The sequence below is a fragment of the Macaca fascicularis genome, chromosome 10 (genome assembly GCF_037993035.2).
Source record: "Macaca fascicularis isolate 582-1 chromosome 10, T2T-MFA8v1.1".
Taxonomy (NCBI): Eukaryota; Metazoa; Chordata; class Mammalia; order Primates; family Cercopithecidae; genus Macaca; species Macaca fascicularis.
This window is the reverse complement of record NC_088384.1, coordinates 54,328,146-54,349,790: the sequence shown is the minus strand read 5'-3', so window position 1 is coordinate 54,349,790 and position 21,645 is coordinate 54,328,146. Positions and strand designations below refer to the sequence as shown.

Genomic DNA, 21,645 nt, shown 5'->3' with positions numbered 1-21,645 from the left:
TCCACTTAGGAACTTTAAAACCACTTATAAACCAATAGCCACAAAATAAGTGAGGAACTCAGTGTCTAAGCACTATTGTTCTGCCAGACACAGTACTGGGCGCATATATAAATGCTATGATTTAAGCATGACATTAATGAGATAGGAATTGTACTATTGTTCCAGTTTTACAGGTGAAAGAAATCGAGGTCTACAAAATAAATCAAATAATATGTTCAAATTCATAAGGGCTTTGATTTTAGAACTTTGAGATTTTTTGTTTAATACCTATTATTTTTCAATAATTCGTCTCAACTCAGAAGAAGTTAAAAAATACTAAAAAGAATGACCGTGTTATTTTCAGTCAGCTTTTCCCAATGATTATATCTAACGTAACAGTACGTTGCCAAAATCAGGAAATTGACATTGTTTCTATACCATTAACTCAGATTCAGACCCTATTCATATTTTGAAGGATTTTACATGTACTCTTGTGTAGGTGTGTGTGAGTGCATGTGTGATGTGTGTATAGATCTATGAAGTGTGGATTTATGTAACCATTACCATAATCTGGATGCAGAACAGCTCTATCACCACAAAGAAAGTGCACCATGTTTTCAGGTTATCCCGCACTAATCACATCTTCCAACCAACCCTAACCCTTGGCAGCCACTGATCTGTTCTCCATCACTAGGATTATGCTATGTAATTCAGGTATTTTTGAAGCCAAAGCTCATGAGGTTGCAAAATAATAATGTTTTATAAAATATTATTTTCAGTCTTTATAAATGGCAAACTGTAGCACATATTCAAATGTGCTATACATGTGTAGGTGGCAAAGTTTGAACATGGATCTAAGTGCCTGAATGTAAAAAATATTGTACGTGGCCAGGCGCGGTGGCTCAAGCCTGTAATCCCAGCACTTTGGGAGGCCGAGGCGGGCGGATCACAAGGTCAGGAGATCGAGACCACAGTGAAACCCCGTCTCTACTAAAAACACAAAAAATTAGCCGGGCGCGGTGGCGGGCGCCTGTAGTCCCAGCTACTCAGGAGGCTGAGGCAGGAGAATGGCGGGAACCCGGGAGGCGGAGCTTGCAGTGAGCCGAGATCGCGCCACTGCACTCCAGCCTGGGCAACAGCGTGAGACTCCGTCTCAAAAAAAAAAAAAAAAAAAAAATATTGTACACTTTTATCACAACATCCTCATTTGTAATCTTTTCCCCCAAAAGCTAGTAGTAGTGATGTTTGCTTTCTCTTATTTAAACTATCAGAATTATAGTCATTACTAATTGAAAGTATGTTTGAATAATGCCTGATTCCACTTACATTAGGTATGTAAAATAGTTAAACTCCTAGAAACAGGGTAGAATACTGGTTGCCAGGGACTGGAAGGAGGGGAAATGGGGGTTGCTGTTCAATGGGTATAAAATTCAGTTACAACAGATGAATAAGTTCTAGAGGTATGCTGTCAACAGAGCACCTATAGTTAACAAGATTTTATTGTGCAGTTAAAAATTTATTAAGAGGCTATGTCTCATGTTAAACGTACCTACTTCGTTAACAGAAAAAAACATGGAATATTTTATGCATAAAAATTATGTATGTGTCTGAATTTCACATTTAGTTTCACAAATTGAACTGGTGCTAAAAAGGTATTTTTATATTGAAAAACATGTAGTGAAGGAGAAGTTACAAATGAGGGATCATTCATAAATAAAATACAATCCTAGGGACTGCTGTTTTTCTATTTTGAATACCCTCCACAATTAGTCTTACTAATTATGTTGATTCAATGCAAAATAATGATTTCTCGAGAGACAATAGAGAGTAGAGAATAAGTCCATTCTTGAGAAAATTTGTAGTTAGTCAAAGTAATTTTTTCATCTTCTTTTCTTATTTAAACCTCAGGTACTCTCTGCCACTCTCTGCTCTTTTTTTCTGGTGTAAAATATGCCAGCTATCCAGAGAGTCAGGGCTTTCTCTAACCGCTCCTCCCTAGAGATGTCAACAGACTTTTACTCAGCTAGACTGTCTAGTTGCCTGTCTTCATATCAAATTCGCAAGACCTGTGGACCTTTCTCTTAGGCCCTTGCAGGGCAGTGCATAATATATTCCATGCTAATTATCTAATGAAGTTCACTAAGTTAATATTTTATTATACCACATAAAATATTCTTAGATCTAACAGTACAAAAATTTCCAATTATGGGCTGGGCACGGTGGCTAGCACCTGTAATCCCAGCACTTTGGGAGGATGAGGCGGGCAGATCACAATATCAGGAGATCAAGGCCATCCTGGTTAACACGGTGAAACCCCATCTCAACTAAACATACAAAAAATTAGCCGGGAATGGTGGCGGGCACCTGTAGTCCCAGCTACTTGGGAGGCTAAGGCAGGAAAATGGCATGAACCCAGGAGGCGGAGCTTGCAGTGCGCCCAGATCAGGCCACTGCACTCCCACCTGGGAGACAGAGCGAGACTCCATCTCAAAAAAAAAAAAAAAAAAAAAAAAAAAAAATTCCAATTAAGTCACTCCTTTGAATTACATCTAAAGGCTAATTTAAAGAGGGTATCACAAAAATAGAAATGATAGTGACAGAAAATGGTCCCAATCTTCACTGCACTGTTGCTGAGACCACCTTGCCACTCATGATTATAGAATGCCTTTCAGGTAACATAAAAAGAGCCAGTGTTAAAATGGAACCTTACTACACCCATGTGTGACAGGCAGGACCTCTATTATTATTCAAAGCTTACAGATGAAGCAGTTAGATTCGGCCCAGGTCACTGGCTTATTAAATTACAGGCTAAGACAGAACCAAGTTTTATTCTCAAAGAAGACCATAAAGAAGAACATTGATCCAAATGAATTATAAGTTTCTTACAGCCCCAGTAGCAATAATTGATAAGCTAATGATTTCTTTAATAAAAATCTGATAGGACAAGTAGAATGTGACAGAATCAACATGATCTATTAATCAGATTTGGGTAGTAGTTGGTAGCTAAATTTTGGATACTCCTGGACATAAAGATGACAATATTTATGACTATAAAGATGGCCATTCCACAGTTTCAGAATTTCTACAGAGAAAGAGATGAAGAAACTTTCTGAAGTGAATGAAACTGTGTGAAGATGAATTATTTGGTTGATAAACTGCTGTCATTCTAAATTGACTTCACTTTCTGAAAAAAAAAGTGCATAAGGATGAAATATGTATTGAATGAAAATTATCTTTTGTTTTTCCATTTTTTACGTAACAAAAAAATCAGAAAAACAGATTAAAAACAAAAAGAAAAGATGACAATAATAGACAATGGAGACTACTAGAGGCAGTAGGGAGGGCAGCCAGGGTTGAAAAACTACAGGGTACTAAGCTTCATACCTGCGTGATGAGATCCATCATACCCCAAACCTCAGCATGGCACAAAATACCCAGGAAACAAAGCTGCCTGCATACCCACTGTATCTAAAATACAATTCGAACTTAAAAATACTAAAAAATAAATAAAGCATATCACTACTGTTAGAGTAGGACATTATTTTAATTTGGGCTGCCAGAACATATTTCCATAGACTAGGTAGTTTAAATAAAAGAAATATACCTTCTCACAAGTCTAGAGGCTGGATGTGTCCTAGATCAAGGTGCTGTCAAGGTTGGTGTCTTCTCTAGCCTCTCTCCTTGGCTTGTAGAGGGCTATCTTTTCCATGCATCTTCACTTCATCTTCCCTCTGTACCTGTTTGTGTTCAAATTTCCATTTTAGCTTAATTACCTCTTTAAAGACCATGTCTCCAAATACTGTCACTGTATTTTAGGTACTGGGAGTTAGGAACTCAGCATATGAATTTTGAGTGAACACATGAGGCAAGGGTGAAATACAGTGATTATTTAAAAGGCTGTTGCATTATCCAAAAGGAAACATTTTTCTAATTGCACTAGAATACAAGTTATGAGATTCAGTAATTATATAACTTTACATAATTTTGTTGTTTATTTGGTTTTTTTGGAGGTTTTCTGTTTTGTTTTATAAGTAGGTTTCAGTATTACTTAGTGATAGTCATGGTGGATATTTGAAGAATAATTTCTCTCTTTCGGATTATTCCTCTAACACTACAAGCAAGTATCACTGTGTTCTTTCTCTAAAGGAAAATATAAAGCATAGACAAATTAAATGCTGCTCAGATTCTAAAACTTTGAAAATACAACAATGGAGAAAACAAATAGAAAGTTTGTAGCTACTCAATGACTTGAGCATTGAGTGAATCCTAGCATGCCTATTTTTGCATAGAATGAAAAAAGACACAGCAGGTTCCTTTGGAACAACAAAGTAAGAACATTGACTACAGCTTTAACACCCTTCAAAGAAATTTTTGGCAGAATGCAAAAGTATGCATAATTGAGAAAAGTACCCTAATCTGTAGAATAAAATAGGTATAAAAAGAGGCTAAACAAAAATGCTGCTGCCTGTTCTTTTCACAACAATTTTCCACCTGTCCCTGACTGCTGTGTTTAGGGAATCCAAGTTTAGAGCTGAAAAAAATAGGAGGTTGGAGAGTTTAGGACGAAGGCAGTGTAGGGCTGTGTAAATTGCAGAGAACTTGGAGCCAGAAGACTTGAGTGGAATGCAATTGTGGGTGGGCTATGAATCGGGGAGCCTGGCTTTAAACCCCAACTCAGACATGTACTAATCCTATGATCCCAGGCAAATACCATATCCCCTCTTTGACTCAGCTTCTACATTTTTAAGTAGAGATAAAAATAGTGCCTTACGGCCGGTTGCAGTGGCTCACGCCTATAATCCCAGCACTTTGCGAGGCCGAGGTGGGCGGATCACGAGGTCAGAAGATCGAGACCATACTGGCTAACACAGTGAAACTCCATCTCTACTAAAAATGCAAAAAATTAGCCGGGCGTGGCGGGCGCCTGCAGTCCCAGCTACTCGGGAGGCTGAGGCAGGAGAATGGTGTGAACCCGGGAGGCGGAGCTTGCAGTGAGCCGAGATCACACCACTGCACTCCAGCCTGGGCGACAGAGCGAGACTCCCTCCCAAAAAATACATAGATAAAATAAAAAAATAAAAACGGTGCCTTACTTTCTCAGTGCCTGACTCATATTATTTATTAACTATTAGCCACATTTTTATTATATAACTAGATTGGAACTGGGTACGTCACCTTACTTTGTGTCTCAATTTCTTCAACTGTAAAATGAAGTAGTTAGACAATGTGAGCATGTGATATCACAACCAGATGTGAAATTCTGTGGTCCTATCAGGACAGCAACAAGAAACTCACTGGATGCTATCACCCTACCATTAGAATAGGTTTGGAAATTATTTGAAGCCAGCAAAGTGAATATGAAAATAAAGAATTTGAAGCACAGTAGGGGAGAAAAGGAGAGAAGAGAAATAAGAAAAGTCACTTTTACAGAAAGATTTTTTATATCTACATTTATCATCTGAAGCTATAATTATATCAAATATATGATTGATTGCATAGGCAATAAAGTTACTCTAAAACAGTCATTTGTGCACTGCAAGAAGAGTGGTTTTTTCCAACTTCCTTTTGTAAGCCAAAAAGTGAATGAGGCAGATCTCAAGTGATTTAGAGATTTTGCTTTGCAAAGTGGAGGATACTTGCAAAGGGAAAATAGGAGGTTGGAGAGTTTAGGACGTAGGCAGTGTAGGGCTGTGTAAATTGCAGAGATCTTGGAGCCGGGAGACTTGAGTGGCATGCAACGGTGGGTGGGCTATGAAATCGCGGAGCCTGGCTTTAAATCACAACTCAGATATTTACTAATCCTATGATCCCAGGCAAATACCATATCCCCTCTTCGGCTCAGTTTCTACATTTTTAAATAGAGATAAAAATAGTGCCTTATGGCCAGAAAAAAGAAGCACAAGTCACAAGTAGGTGGTGTCCTGTGCTTTTTCTAAAGAGGGTTTTGGGAACTTAAGTGTTAAAGGAGAAAGAGCAAGCAGGCAGGAAATTAAAACCGGGGAGGAAAAGAGAGAGAGAGTAGGCAAGGAAGCTAATCGCTACATTCTTGCAAGGCTCTGATAGTTCTCAGTGAATCTGTATGTTACATGTGGCAAAAAAGAAAAAGAGGAAGGAGTCAGTTGTGCATGCATCCTCGCTCTCAATAAATCTACATTTTACATAAGTTAAAGTAAGCATGTGAAATTACAGCTATCTGTTTAGGAACAAAAGGATGGCAGTTTTCGCATGACTCAGGTTCCAAGCTTAATTTTCCTTTGTCATAGTGAGTTTGGGGTCCCGAGATTTTATTTTCGTATCACACTTTCTCCTAATATAAAGCTTCCTCATAGTTGCCTTCTTTTTTCAAACATTAACAGCCCTCGTGGTTTTCTCTCCTTTTAAGTACAGAAAAACATAATACTGTATAATAATCTTATCTGTCTTAAATACAAGACTGCTTATGATTCACTTAAAATTTAAAAAAAGCTCCACATTTCTGGCTTTTAGCTGGATTATGATTTCAAACACAAATCAGAGCTTTTTAACATTGAGCTTGAGTTTCATAGACACAGTAAAGTGGAAATATAGACTTTTTCTTAAAACAGTGTTATGACAGTCAAAAGAATCGTGGCCAAAATTAATTACCTGTTGTAAACATCATTGCAGTTTTTTACTGAACTATCAGACACTTTCCAATGCCTATCACAGTGTATACTCTAAGTAAATATTATGGGTCCAGGCACACTGGCCCAGGCCTATAATTCCAGTGCTTCAAAAGGCCAAAGCAGCAGGATTGCTTGAGGCCAAGAGTTTGAGACCTGCCTGGCCAACATACCACAACCCCATCTCTAAAAAAAAGTTTTTTTTAATTAGCCAAGTATGGTGGCAGGTGCCTGTAGATCTAGCTACTTGGGAGGCTGAGATGGGAGGATCATCTGAGCCCAGGAGTAAGGTTACAGTGAACTATGTTCACACCACTGCACTCCAGCCTGGGTGACAGAGTGACACCCTGATTCTAAAAATAAAAAATAAATTAAAAACACATAAATACATAAATATTATGGAATCAGCAAATAAATAAATTGAACAAATGATTGAGTAAAATTACTTGGTAATGAGGCCTTTCTTGTCTATTCTTACACAAAATAAATCCCCAGGCCCCCACATCCCCCTTACTATTCATATTTTCCTCCATACCATTCATAGTCATGTTGTACTACATGTGTATTTGGTTATAGTCTTTCTCTTGCTGCTAGAATGTAAACTCCATGATAGAAGAGACATTGTTGGTGTTTTCCTTTGTATTTTTTTCACTGCTTAATTCCCAGTGCATACAGTAAGCACACAATAAATATTTACTGCATGAATACTTAAGCAAGTCACTTCCCTAGATTTCTTTGAATTATTTATGTTACTTTGAAATTAAAATCTCTCTTCTGTACATCATTTTTCCTTCAATCTTCACTTTTAATATCTGTCACCAGCAAACTTAACAAGTCTGCTCTTTGTCCAGGTCAACAATGAGAATTTTTAAGCACTTTATTCAATGTGTACTGAGTGCTCCTCCATAATGGACACTCTACTATACATTTCTGCCTTACTTGTGGAATGTATTCAATGTAATTATGCCACACACGTAGACTTCCAGATCCTTGTGTCAAACTTGCTTTCCTTGGCTTTGTGTGAGAACACATACTCTTATGAAGCTCAGTTTAAGGCAAATATTTCTTGAAAATACAAAACTGATGGATATATGTATGCAGGGTTCCTTCTTATACGTCTTTTATAAACAATGAGGTTGTATTTCTCCTTTAGTGTTTAATGTGTTTCATCAGATAATGCCCTACAAGTTTTATCAAAGTTTTCGGTCTACGTTTTAAGGTTGTATGAGAGTGAAAAAACTGCAGTGTGCTGTTTCACTAATAAAACTAGGACAAAGGCCATTTAAACTTAAATATGTGAAACACTTGGTTTTATTAATTTCAAGCATTTTAAATGTCTAAATTTGGACTGGAGTAAAGACATTTCATAGAAAAACAAATATTTGTACTTGTTTATTTTTTAATCTTGATAACTTTTAATAGTTTACAGCCACAGTGGCAGCTTTTACATATGTACATGCGTTTAAATATAGTTTCATACCATAAATAGCCATGTGGCAAAATACCTGCCTCTAGGCAAAAAACAAAAAAAACAAAACAAAAAACAAAAAAAAACTTTGCCATTACATAAACACATTTAAGTAATACTGAAAATAGATGTGAGGTAACTTTTTATCTAAAGTGACTGTAGCCTATATTAAGACATATTCACTGTAACAATTCAAGTTTTAAAATCCTTGTTTTATAACTCTAAAATGTGCCTTTTTTTAAAAACACATCTTTACATTTATTGCTATTGTACATTTATTTGGCAGGAAACAGGGGTGTTTGATGTCTTGCAATGATAAAATTATCCTATTCAATAGAATATTATCTCACATTCTGCATGACTTTTGAACATTCTATAAGACAATTACATAAGAGAAAAACCAATTTGTAGATATCTGAGTGAGTACAACCATTTAATAAATGTGAATAAAAACATTTCCGAACATTTTAATATACACTGCATTTTCTGATAGTAAGATTTTAGGTTAAAATAAGATCATAATTTAAAAAGTTTACCATTTTGAAAAAAATCATATCACTGTTTGCAATGCCATTTTCATACTTGAGATGCTAGTCCAACATACTGCTTATCCATTTGCTTTTGTTTGATTTTATTATTAGATTCATGATAATGCTAAAATACACACATGCACACACACAATTACTTCGGGTTTTTTTTATTATTATTAAAAGCCCAAAGAAAAGTGGTGACAATGTTCAGTTGAAATTTTGAAATTGGGTTTTATAATTCTGTCCACATAGCAAAAGTTGAAATGGTCGATGAAGAGGTAGTTTTTGAAATAATGCAGCAAGTAGTAAAATCAACAACACCAAGTGAAAATTATACAAGGAAACACAATAATAAGTTAACAAAGGAATTATATATAATACACTTTTTCTTCGTGTTGACAAGACATGATTAAATCCTTTTTAATATTTTCCTATCTCATAAATAAATAAGCTTGCTTGTTAATACTTTGTCTAACTCTAATTTTTATTCTGTTACCAATGTCAGTAATACTTTATTTTTCATTATTTCTCTTATAAAGTGACTTCTGAACTTCCTAGTTTGTTTAAACTATCACAAGGTCAGAAAACCAAACACAGCATGTTCTCACTCATAGGTGGAAATTAAACAATGAGAACACTTGGACACAGGGCGGGGAACATGATACACCGCGGCCTGTCATGGGGTGGGGGGCCGGGAGGAGGGATAGCCTTGGGAGAAATACTTAATGTAAATGATGAGTTAATGGGTGCAGCAAACCAACAGGGCACATGTAAACATATGTAACAAACCTGCATGTTGTGCACATGTACCCTAGAACTTAAAGTATAATAAAAATAAATACATAAATAAAATTAAATTAAAAGGTAAATGCAAACATATTAATCATAAGTAAATGAAATATCTGATGATCTCATTATGTCTGGTAGTAATGTCATCTCTGAGTACTTAAATATTCATCTATATATTCCGTTGCTAAATTTCCCTTTATTTCTCTTTTATATTAAACTTTTTTTTAGAGAGCGCAACTCCAAATCATCTTTTATTAATGTAGAAAGGTCATATTTAGCAAAAGACACAAGGCAGGGAAGTGTCAGGCCTGAGGCCTGAGCCCCTGCTGAGGGAGAAGGAGGCTGGGGGCACGTGGGAGAAGTGCTGGGAAGGGCTGAGTGGTGGGGGCCGCAGAAAGTTCCAGTGGGCAACATTGTGGGCAGATCATGGGTGGGACTCACGGGGACCTCGCTGCTAACTCTTGTTGCTTTGGCAGAGTGGGGTGGGGGGAAGGGAGGATCGTTAGTGCTGCCACCTGGAGTGAGAGCCGCCCCTTGGTTCCTGAGGGCACCATCAAGGGACACAGGACAGGAAGCCCAGGATGGTTAGTGCAGCTAGGGATGAGGGCCAGGGAGAAGCAGGTGCTCTGGAGTGGCCGGGAAAAGTCCAGACACGGAGGCTTATGAGCTTCCTGTTAAGTGCGTGGGTTCCGCCCTGTCTCTGCCAGGCACTCTGACTAGGGATGGATGATCTCCCTCTTCAGGTGCTCCGTGGTGGTCTTGCTCCCAGCAAAGGTGGTCCGGATCCCTTTGCCCATCTCCCCTGTGACCGACAGCAGTTCCCTGTGGGTGCTCTGGGAGCCCTGGGCGCCAGGTGGTGTCATGGCCTGCATGCAGCCGATGGAGGCGGTCCAAAGTCGTTAAATAGCGGTCTGAAAGGGACAGCAGCTCCTGGCACTGAGCCCAACGGCGACGGGACACTTCCTGTAGGGACCGGGGTGCCCAGCCCAGGGGTGCTGGAGCCTGGGGTGCTGCTGGGGGCAGGCGTGATGGGTTTGTAGGACATCCTCAACTCCTGGGCGCTGGGGATGCCAGCAGGCCGCTCCTCGGGGGTTGGCTGCCTGGCCGCTCAGCAGAGATCTGATTTGCAAGCTGGCTGCACGGCCCCCCTACTAAATCTGTGTTGAATTTTTTAACTGCAGTTTTTATTAATCTAAATACAGTTCAGATATTCTCGATGAAAATTTCACATTTGAGTTAGTTGAGACATACTAAAATGTAAAATACACAATGGATTTCAAAGATTTCATATGAAAAAAGAATGCAAACTATCTCTAGTAATTTTTACATTGATTACATGTTGACACAGTATTTTGGATATATTGAGTTAAAATATGCAATTATTTTTTTTAAAAAATCTATGCTACATTTTTGTTAAAAAATTTAAATAAACTATGAAATTACTTCTTGGGATAGAAAAGGGGACATTATTAAATATTTACCTAAATTTTTTCAAAAACGTATCTTTAACAAAAACACATTTTCAAACAAAAAAGTATTTTAATTTTGAATAGGTAAAATAAACTTATTCCTGCTGAAATTCAATCCTGGCATGATTTCTTTTTTATGCATTTGAGGACTCAGTTTATAACCCAGATAAAACATAAAGCTTATGAAACTCCTCTGAGAATGTCGAACACAAATTACCTGTATAGATATCAGGGTGCAGATGATGCTGAGGCCGGGCTGGCTGAAGAAGAGCAGGATGAAGATGCTGTACTGGCACAGGGGCTGGCCCCGGTTACCCGTCCTTCATGTACGTGGCGATGGTCACCTGGCTCACCAGCAAAGTGAACAACAGGTCGTTGGTGGCCAGCCGCATACCAGTGTGTAGAAGGCGGTCTCCTTCTGCTCCTCGCGCGACTTGCACAGCAACACGATGGCCACCAGCTTGCCCACCACCCCGAAAATGGACGGTCCCAGGCTGTCCAGCAGATTGGGCTCCAGGTGAGGGACACATTGACCTAGGAAGGGGTTAACATGACGGTGGCTGGTGGTGTGCAGCCCTGGAGTGTGAAGCTGAGTCTGGGGTGATAGAAGAGAGACAAAGCCTCCATGAGTGAAATGACCACCTGCAGGATGTCAGAGCCACGCCCAGGAAACGGGATGCTAACATGACAAGGGAGGATCTCAGTCCCACTCTCTGGATTGCAACCACTTACCAACTGCAGCCACCCAAATCTCCAGGCTCGCTCTGCTCCTGCCAGCGGCACACCATTGCTGATCTTAATATGTATAAACTGAGCCTCACATTCCTCTTCCTCTCCCCCGCACCCCCCCCCCCCCACGCCTATCTCACTACTCTGACAAGAGCCATCTTCAGGGAAAGGTAACTCCCTAGTATTATTCCTGACAGATTCTGAGTTAATAAAATGCTCACAGAAACCCTGGAAGACAATTTGGAGAGTGTTCTCTTTCCTCCCTGGCTCCGCTGGCAGTGCCCCATCTCCACGCCTTCTACCCAATGGCCCAAATCCCATGTCACATGTAGCGGCCCCAGTGGTGGCCTCTGCACGACCCCCCATGGTCAGCCCTCAGCTGTCCTGGACCAGCCTCCAGCCTGCCTTCACCTCCTCCTGCTCAGCCTGGAAAGTGCCAGGGCTTTGGCTTCTGAGAGCCAGGTCTCAGTGGCTGCGGATTTAGGGATCTGAGGTCAGAGTAGCCAGTTTTCAAAAACGTGGGAAACAAGAGGGCCAGCGGGATGGATCTGGAAAGAACAGTGCTGGGTTACTCGTTCGATTTTTTTCCTTCCTTCAAACATGAGTCCCAGCTTTGCTGTGCCCCCCGGTGTAGGCTGTGGGAGGACAGCTTCCAGGTGTGCGCCGCACGCACAGGTGGCAGGAAGCCTGGGTCCCGGCTCTGGCCGCTGTCCGCCCCAGTCGCTAGCAGTGTCAGCAGCTACTGATGTTGGCGGCTGCCGCTCACTGACATTTATAAAGTACTCCACCCTTGGCTGGGTGCGGAGGCTCACGCCTGTAATCCCACCACTTTGGGAGGCCAAGGCGGGTGGATCACCTGGGGTCAGGAGTTGGAGACCAGCCTGGCCAATATGGCAAAACCCTGCCTCTACTAAAAATACTAGAATTAGCCGGGTGTGGTGGCGGGTGCTTGTAATCCCAGCTACTGGGGAGGTTGAGGCAGGAGAATCGCTTGAACCCGGGAGGCGAAGGTTACAGTGAGCCGAGATCAGGCCACTGCATTCCACCCTGGGCAAAATGAGCGACACTCTGCCTCAAAAAAACAAAACAAAACGAAACAACAAAAACCCCTGCTCCTCCACCCCCTAGCATCAGAATACAGCAGAACATTTAGGTACCCACAGAACATAAACCAAGATGGTCTGTGTCCTGCATTTTAACAAACATTAGAGTTTTAAAAGAACTGAAATCATGTAGAATGTATCCTCCAGCCAAAATGGCATCCAATTAAAAATAAAAAAGATAACAGCAAAATCTTAAATACTTGAAAGATAAACAGCACACATTTTAGTTTTGTTGATTTTTTTCTTTTTTACATTTTTATTTATTTTATTTTAAGTTCTGGGGTACATGTGCAGGATGTGCAGGTTTGTTACACAGGTAAATTTGTGCCATGGTGGTTTGCTATACGTATCAACCCATTGCCTTGGCATTAAACCCAGCATGCATTAACTATTTTTCCTGATGCTCTCCCTCTCCTGCCCCCATCCAGGGGCCCCATTGTGTGTTGTTTCCTTCCCTGTGTCCATGTGTTCTCATTGTTCAGGTCCTACTTATAAGTGAGAACATTAGGTGTTTCGCTTTCTGTTTCTGCATTAGTTTCCTGAGGATAATGGCTTCCTGTTCCATCCATGTCCCTGCAAAGGACATGATCTCATTCTTTTTTATGGCTGCATAGTATTCCATGTTGTATGTGTACCGCATTTTCTTCATCCAGTCTATCATTGATGGACATTTGGATTGATTCCATGTCTTTGCTATTGTGAATAGCGCTAAACAGCAAGGACACTCCTAAGGGAAACGTCTCAAGGGAAACTATTAAATATATTAAACTGAATAAAAATACGACATATCACACTTGATTCAACACAGGTAAATCCAGTGCTGGCAGGAAAATGTGTTTCACTAAATGTGTATGACGGAAAAGTAGAAATTTCTCAAATAAAATTTCAGCTATCACATCAAGAAAGTAGAAAATAGTAGCAAAATAAAACCAAAACAAATATAAGAAAGAAGCCCGAGCTCTGACCAGCAGCCGTGGCCACCCGCAACAGCACCGCCACGAGTCTCTTGCGGGCTTTCCTCAGAGGAGCCTGTCAGCATCCTCCAGTTCCAGGCGCTCTAGCCCCTGTCCTGCTTCAAGAGGCTTTTTCCAACCAGAGGCCTCTCCTCCATAGCCTGAAGGCTCGGCCAGTTCCCACGAAGTTTGCCGGGAACGCAAGGCTGTCACTGATATTCGTGGCACCAAGACTTGTGCGCAGGTTGCACACATTGGCCACTGTCTGTGCCACGTGCAATGACGCCGCCTGAGGCGCGCACACCGCACGCGCACCCCCTTAACGGCTTGGCTTGCCTGTAACGGCGAGGCCTGGCTCTGCGTTCCTGGCTTGGCTTGGCGTTCCTCGCTTGGCTCGGCGTTAATCGCTTTGCCCGGTGTTTCTCGCTTGGATTGACGTTTCCTCCATCGTTCCTTTGCTGGGCTTGACCTTTTTGCTGCTGGGCTTGGCGTTCCCTTGGCTGGGTTGGGTGTTTCCTTTGGGCGGGGCGGGGCGGGGCGGGGGTTGGCCCTTCCTTGGGGGGGGGGCGTGGGATCACCCCGGGTGGGCGTGGGCTTTCCCCGGCTGGCTGTGGGTTTTCCCAGGTGGGGTGGGCTGGGCTCCCCTGCTGGGGTTGGCAGGTTTTGGCTGGGATTGACCTTTCTCTTCAAACAGATCGGAAACCCAGAATTTCCTGCTAGTTGGTGAAACTGGTTGGTAGACGCGATGTGCTCGCGACTCCCGGCCTCCCCTGGCTGTTCAAAGCAGATGGTGGCTGAGGTTTCTTCAATACCCGCTGCCTCCGCTGTGAAGAAGCCATTTGGTCTCAGGAGCAAGATGGGCAAGTGGTGCCACCACTGCTTCCCCTGCTGCAGGGCGAGCGGCAAGAGCAACGTGGGTGCTTCTGGGGACCACCATGCCTCTGCTGTGAAGACACGTAGGAGCAAGATGGCCAAGTGGTGCTGCCACTGCTTCCCCCGCTGCAAGGGGCGCGGGGAGAGCAACGTGGAAGCTTGGGAAGACTACGACGACAGCGCCTTCATGGAGCCCAGGTACCACGTCCCCAGCTGCAAGGGGCGCGGGGAGAGCAACGTGGAAGCTTGGGAAAACTACGACGACAGCGCCATCATGGAGCCCAGGTACCACGTCCCCAGCTGCAAGGGGCGCGGGGAGAGCAACGTGGAAGCTTGGGAAGACTACGACGACAGCGCCTTCATGGAGCCCAGGTACCACGTCCCCAGCTGCAAGGGGCGTGGGGAGAGCAACGTGGAAGCTTGGGAAGACTACGACGACAGCGCCTTCATGGAGCCCAGGTACCACGTCCGTGGAGAAGATCTGGACAAGCTCCACAGAGCTGCCTGGTGGGGTAAAGTCCCCAGAAAGGATCTCATCGTCATGCTCAGGGACACTGACGTGAACAAGACGGACAAAGAAAAGAGGTAACCGGGCCTGGGCTGGGAGGAGGCGGGACGTGGGGGGATGATGGAGGCATACCCTCCTGGAGGGATCGGGGTCCTGACTTTCTGTTCCTCCGCAGGCCCCACACCACCCTGGGTGTGGAAACCTCAGAGAGGTCAGGGCACAGGCCCTTTATGAACAACAACAAAGAAACAAAACTTTAGCTGATTTCCTATCCGATTATAATTTCCCTTATAGAACACTAATAGACTGTATGAAAGTGACTTAACTCGCAAAATCAAGTCGATGCAGCAGATTATTTTTAATGTACACATTTTAAAACAATGTTCTATACATTATAGAAAGGTGTATATTGAGAACTAAGTCCCATAATATATCAACTTCTGGGCTAAGTATTTTTCAAATAAAATCCAATATGGATTTGATATCAATGTACCCTATGTAAATATGTCCTTTACTGAGGAACCTTACAAGGAAACTGAAATGGGAAGATGGTTTGTGTCCTTGAATAGGAAGATTCGTTTTTCTTAAGATGTGAGCTTTTTCTGTGTTTATCACTTTTGCGCAAGCCAAATAAAAATAGCAAAGTTTTAGCATTTTTACACTGCACATCCTGTATTTTATTGCTGTAATAAGTTAATTTTTTGTAACAGAATGGAAAAAGACTTGCTTTTCCAGATATCAAAATGTGAATGTGCTATTTCCACAAATTGTTTACTAACAACTGAAAAAATATCAATGAATAGAACAGAATAGGAAATCCAGAAATACCCAAATATATGTAAGAATTTAGCACTTGATAATGGCGATGTTTCATATTGATAAAGCAAGATTAATCATTAATAAATGAAATGCATGCTGTTTGGAGAAAACTAGCTAGATTTTTATGTCACAAAAGTAAGTTCCTGGAGTATAGATTAAAATTTTTAAATATACAAAAGGAGAAAAATACCAGAAGAAAACACAAAAGCCTATTTATATATGCAACTATTTATTTATTTATTTATTTTTCTGGGACAGAATCTCACTCTGTTGCCCAGGATGGAGTTCAGTGGCGCAATATCAGCTCACTACAACCTCTGCCTCCCGGGTTCGAGCAATTCTCTGCCTCAGCCTATTGAGTAGCTAGGATTACAGGTGCCCGCCACCACACCCGGCTAATTTTTTGTATTTTCAATAGAGGCAGGATTTCACCATCTTGGCCAGGTTGGTCTTGAACTCCTATCCTTGTGATCCACCCGCCTTAGCCTCCCAAAGTGCTGAGATTACAAGCCTGAGCCACTGAACCAAGCATATATATGCAGATATAATAAAATAAGCTCAATTTAAGATTGGGCAAGGTACTTTTTTGCATATCTACCAGTGACCTGTGCACATAGGAAAACGTAGTGTTCCTGGTAAGAGAAGGAATTTAAGTTAGAAGAGGAATGAAATACTGTTTTCTATTGAAGTTAGAAGAGGAATGAAAGGCCGGCCGTGGTGGCTCACGCCGGTAATCCCAACACTTTGGGAGGCCAAGGCAGGTGGATAACGAGGTCAAGAATTTGAGACTAGCCTGGCCAGCATGGTGAAACCCCGTCTCTACTAAAAAATACAAAAAATTAGCCAGGCATGGTGGCATGCACCTGCAATCCCAGCTACTCAGGAGGCTGAGTCAGGAGAATTGCTTGAACCAGGGAGGTGGAGGTTGCAGTGAACTGAGATTGCACCACTACACTCCAGCCTGGATAATGGAATGAGACTTCATCTCAAAAATAAATAAATTAATTAATAATAAAAATAAATAAATAAAGGAATTAAATACTGTCTTCTATCCACAAAGTTTGTGAGGGTGAAGAACAGTGGTATTTATGTAGTTGCTGAAAGTTTAAGCTGCTGCAACTTTTCTAACACACTTCGATGATAAGAACCACATGTTAAAAATGTGTATGCCTTTTACCTATCGACTCTATTATACTGAAATATCTATATGAAATAGACACATATGTTTTTCTTAGTATTGCTTAAAATAGCAGTGTATTGAGAAGAGCTCACATAAAGATTTTATGCAAAAATTTCAGTGCATCCATAGGATGAAATAACATGTAACCATTGAAGGTGTCAGTAGATACAGAGATATGTTGTTGTGCAAAGATGTGCTTTGCTATATCAAGTGAGGAAAAAATCAGTTTGTTATACACCTACACAAACAGAATCTGCTCTTGAGTTACCTGAAAACATGTAGAAAACATAATCAAACTTATTTCTGGGGATTTGTAAGTGAAGTTCTTCCCTTTCTCTTATCTGTGATTTCTGCAATGAATATCTGAAAAGTTTCAGTTGAATTTCACTAGTAATGAAATAATCCTTGGGAAGAGAAGAAATATGCTACTTGCATAGATACAAATAATTTCTCACATTTTATTATTTATTTTTATTCCTGTGGATAGCTATCTTCTGTGAAGTTTTACCCTCTTGAGAAGTAGAGGGTTTCTGTTTACCTGTTCCTGTAGATTTTATTGTATATACATTTTATTATAAAATTATCTTTTCATTATATATATAAACATGTGTAAAAGGTATGAATTATTTTATTTTAGTTATATATTTATGAAAACTAAAATAGCAAATATAAATGACCATTACTATTGTAAATGTATTGCTCTACTCAACAGTAGCATTCTTTAAAAATATTGAACTCCCAAGCTGTGTTTATGCATTCTTTCAATCCGTTTAGTCATCAAACATAAGCCAGACACCTATTATGTGGAAGGCATATTCTACCATCTCTCAGGATCCTTCCATCTTTGAAAACTTCATATTTACCTGCTGGGCCTGAGCAAGTTGAGAGATTTAAAATTGGGGCATTAGGAGGTAATCTGAATTGAAACTTTTCTTCCCTCCTTTCAAACAAAAGCATTTCTGAAGGTAGACAATAGTAAAAGATAACTCTCAACTACCCTTCTGAAAATGTATAAGTCTTGAGTAAAGACTGTTTTAGTACTTTAAAGAACTAAAATGTGGTACACAAACAGCATGGAATACTATGCAGTCATAAAAGAAAGAACGAGAGCATGTCCTTTGCAGGGACATAGATGGTGTTGAAGGCCATTATCCTTAGCAAACTAATACAGGAACAGAAAACCAAGTACTGCACGGTCTCACTTATAGGTGGGAGCTAAATGATGAGAACGCATGGACATCTAGAGGGAAAGGACACACACTGGGGCCTATCAGAGGGTGGAGGGTGGGAGGAGGGAAAGAAGCAGCAAATAGAACTAATGGGTACTGGGCTTAACACCCGGGTAATGAAATAATTTGTACAACCAACCCCCTTGACACGTTTTTACCTATGTAACAAACCTGCACATCCTGCACCTGTACCCCTGAAAGTAAACGTTGAAAAAAAGCTCCACAAATAGTTTCATAAATTCATTTTAAAAGGAGAAGAATTATAACAGTCTTAAATCCTAATATGAATGATTGGAAATATATAATGTACATACATTGTATAAATCTAAGGTTTTTGTTTTTTTTTTTTTTTTTTTTTTTTTGAGACGGAGTCTTGCTCTGTCACCCAGGCTGGAGTGCAGTGGCCGGATCTCAGCTCACTGCAAGCTCCGCCTCCCGGGTTTACGCCATTCTCCTGCCTCAGCCTCCCGAGTAGCTGGAACTACAGGCGCCCGCCACCTCGCCCGGCTAGTTTTTTGTATTTTTTTAGTAGAGACGGGGTTTCACCGTGTTAGCCAGGATGGTCTCGATCTCCTGACCTCGTGATTCTCCTGTCTCGGCCTCCCAAAGTGCTGGGATTACAGGCTTGAGCCACCGCGCCCGGCCAAATCTAAGTACTGATAAAAATGAGCCCATGCCATTCATTTGAATTTCAAGCTTTCTTTGGCGTAAAGTTTTTGAAAACCAAAGTAAGAAATAGATTATTTTAGAAATTTGTTTGTGTTTTCACCTCAGCCCTCTTATTCCATACTTCTTTTAAGAACTAAAATTTATCTAAATGCTAGTCATCTGACTGGAACCGCCCCAGACGTGTTGTATTGTAATATATTCTACTTAATGTAAGGCACCAGGGATTGTATGATGCCCCATTATTGTATGTCTCAATAAGAGAATTATTTAAATGCTGCCAATTATAGTTATAGTAAATCATGAATTATAAGTGGTATTTCAGTGTGAGAAATGGTGAAACATAGAGACAATGATCATCTTAGAATCACTAAAATACATCGTTACCTGTAATCTTTAAGACATACCTGAAAGTGTAGGTATAATTGTATCATCTCACTTAATTCAAATGTTGTTTTTAGTGGTATTAGTAAAAATTATAATATCTTACAATTACTGAGCTGTTATTTGTGTTAGGAGCTATTCTATATCTTTCATGTAGAGTCTTCCTTAAGCATTACTGTGGTTTCCTCTGAGAAATCGACTCTTTTCATTCCCATTTTATTGATGAGGAAATTGAGAGCCAAAAAAGGTAAGCAACAGCTGGGAAGCATCAGAGCTTCAAGTAGGATTCCAGCCCATGTTGAATGCCATTCAAGGGCTCTGCTCTTCCTATTCAAATAGGCTGCTCTTTCATTCATACAGTGAGTCATGAGGTAATAAGTAGTGTGCTTTCTTCAAAGGGAAATTAAGTTTGTTTTGAAGGCAGAGTAATAGCAGGCTATTCTGTGTTTGCTATTGCATGAATCATTGATGTAGCTGTAGATAGTGCACTACAATTTCCTAAAAAGTCTTCTCACTCTCATAGGACTGCTCTACATCTGGCCTCTGCCAATGGGAATTCAGAAATAGTAAAACTCCTGCTGGACAGACGATGTCAACTTGATATCCTTGACAACAAAAAGAGGACAGCTCTGATCAAGGTATGCAGTAGTCAACTATATCAGTATGAGATGGCTTTGATTTCAATACATAGCATAAAAATGAGTTTTCTCATTTAAATGGAACTAGTTGGTGAAAGCTGTGGAATGTTAGTTTTAATTCTCAGGACTTATAATTTATTTTTGGTCTAATACTGACAGGCTGTACAATGCCAAGAAGATGAATGTGCATTAATGTTGCTGGAACATGGCACTGATCCAAATATTCCAGATGAGTATGGAAATACTGCTCTACACTATGCTATCTACAATGAAGATAAATTAATGGCGAAAGCACTGCTCTTATACGGTGCTGATATTGAATCAAAAAACAAGGTATAGGTCTACCAATTTCATCTTCAAAATACTAAAATGCATTCATTTTAACATTGACCTGGGTAAGGGCCAGGCATTCATTTTAACGTTGACCTGGGTAAGGGCCAGTTTTCCATATTTGGAAGCTCAAGCATAACCTGAATGAAAATAGTTTGAAATGAGTTAATTATCTAAGACTTTGTTTTAAATATTGTTACTTTTAAAGAAGCATTCGAGGGTACAGTTTTTTTTTTAATGCTCTTGTGGTTTATGTTTTTTTAAAACACACTGAATTTGTAAAAGGTAATACTTTGTTTTTTTTCATGCCAGGTTTTTTTTCCCCTAATAAGTGTAAAATGACAAAATTTGCCCTGGAAATAGGTTTTACATTAAAACTCCAAGAAAACTCAAACAGAGTTCAGTGAATAGTAATCCTGCCCCTTTGGCAAGTTCCCCCCCCCGCCCCGCAAAAAAACAGAACAAAACAAAACAAAAAACAGTAATAGATATGAGGTGATGGATTTCTCAGTGACAAGTCTTTTTCTCAGTGACAAGTCTTAAGATATTTCTGATTGCACATGAGGCAGAAGCAGAAAGGGAAAAAGACAGCAATCAGAAATATCAAGGCCAATTTGGAAATTAGGTAATGGAGGGAAAGACCATGAAGAGGTTTTCTGTGTGTGTGTGTGTCTCTGCACGTGTGTGTGTGTGTTGCTGTTGATCATTCATTTGTTTCCTTTGTATGGTGAGACAAGGTTCTTTTCAATTTTAGAGAATGACAGTTTTCAGTTTGGGAGAGGGAGTTAATGGGTTGTAAACTGCTTAGAGATCAATTTCAGGAAGCCTCTGAGGATCCAGATTGGCAGTGAATAGGTGGTAATGTAGTGGGAAACACTTGAGCAGAGGGAACGACAAGTAATTAACTGACTTAGTGTCCTATTCTGGTAAAAATGGCCAATTGGAGTCTCAACTCTGCTTTCAACTCTAGAATATCTTGATGGGAAGGTGGGTGATAAGGGGCTTATAAGGAACAAGATCAGGTTGGATTTTGAGTTTACTAGACCTTGTTCTACTCTTACCGGGGAAAATTATGTGATATTTTCAGCAAATGAGTGTCTCTCCTACTCTTTCCTCTTTTTGGCCAAATCCTCAAATGATAAAGGGAATTGGTTATGTGGATGAGCGCTGAGACTGAAGTAATCATCTATTGCACTAGCTTCCAGCTAGAGTTGTGCATTCCAGTTACCTCAGGAAAATTTTTAAATAATCCACAAGTCTAGGCTTTCCCCTGAAGATTTTGATAGAGTAAGTCTAATATGTACACTTAAAAATGTTTCCTTGAAGCCAGGCATGGTGTTGCATGGCTGTAGTCCCA

At 40.5% G+C, this 21,645-nt stretch overlaps 1 protein-coding gene and 1 pseudogene across 1 annotated transcript in view; one reads left to right on the top strand and one right to left on the bottom strand.

The window, feature by feature from the left end:
• Positions 1 to 10,081: 10,081 nt before the first annotated feature.
• LOC135965337 (cyclin-dependent kinase 2-associated protein 2 pseudogene) lies at positions 10,082 to 10,452 on the bottom strand (annotated as a pseudogene).
• Positions 10,453 to 14,448: 3,996 nt separating this feature from the next.
• The window catches only part of LOC135965276 (POTE ankyrin domain family member B-like), a 32,380-nt gene continuing 25,183 nt past the window's right edge, over positions 14,449 to 21,645 (top strand). Inside the window, exons 1-4 of the mRNA XM_074003175.1 lie at positions 14,449 to 14,732; positions 14,994 to 15,119; positions 19,844 to 19,958; positions 20,118 to 20,291. Of these exons, the coding sequence (XP_073859276.1) occupies positions 14,449 to 14,732; positions 14,994 to 15,119; positions 19,844 to 19,958; positions 20,118 to 20,291 (699 nt within the window). The remainder of the gene's footprint in view (positions 14,733 to 14,993; positions 15,120 to 19,843; positions 19,959 to 20,117; positions 20,292 to 21,645) is intronic.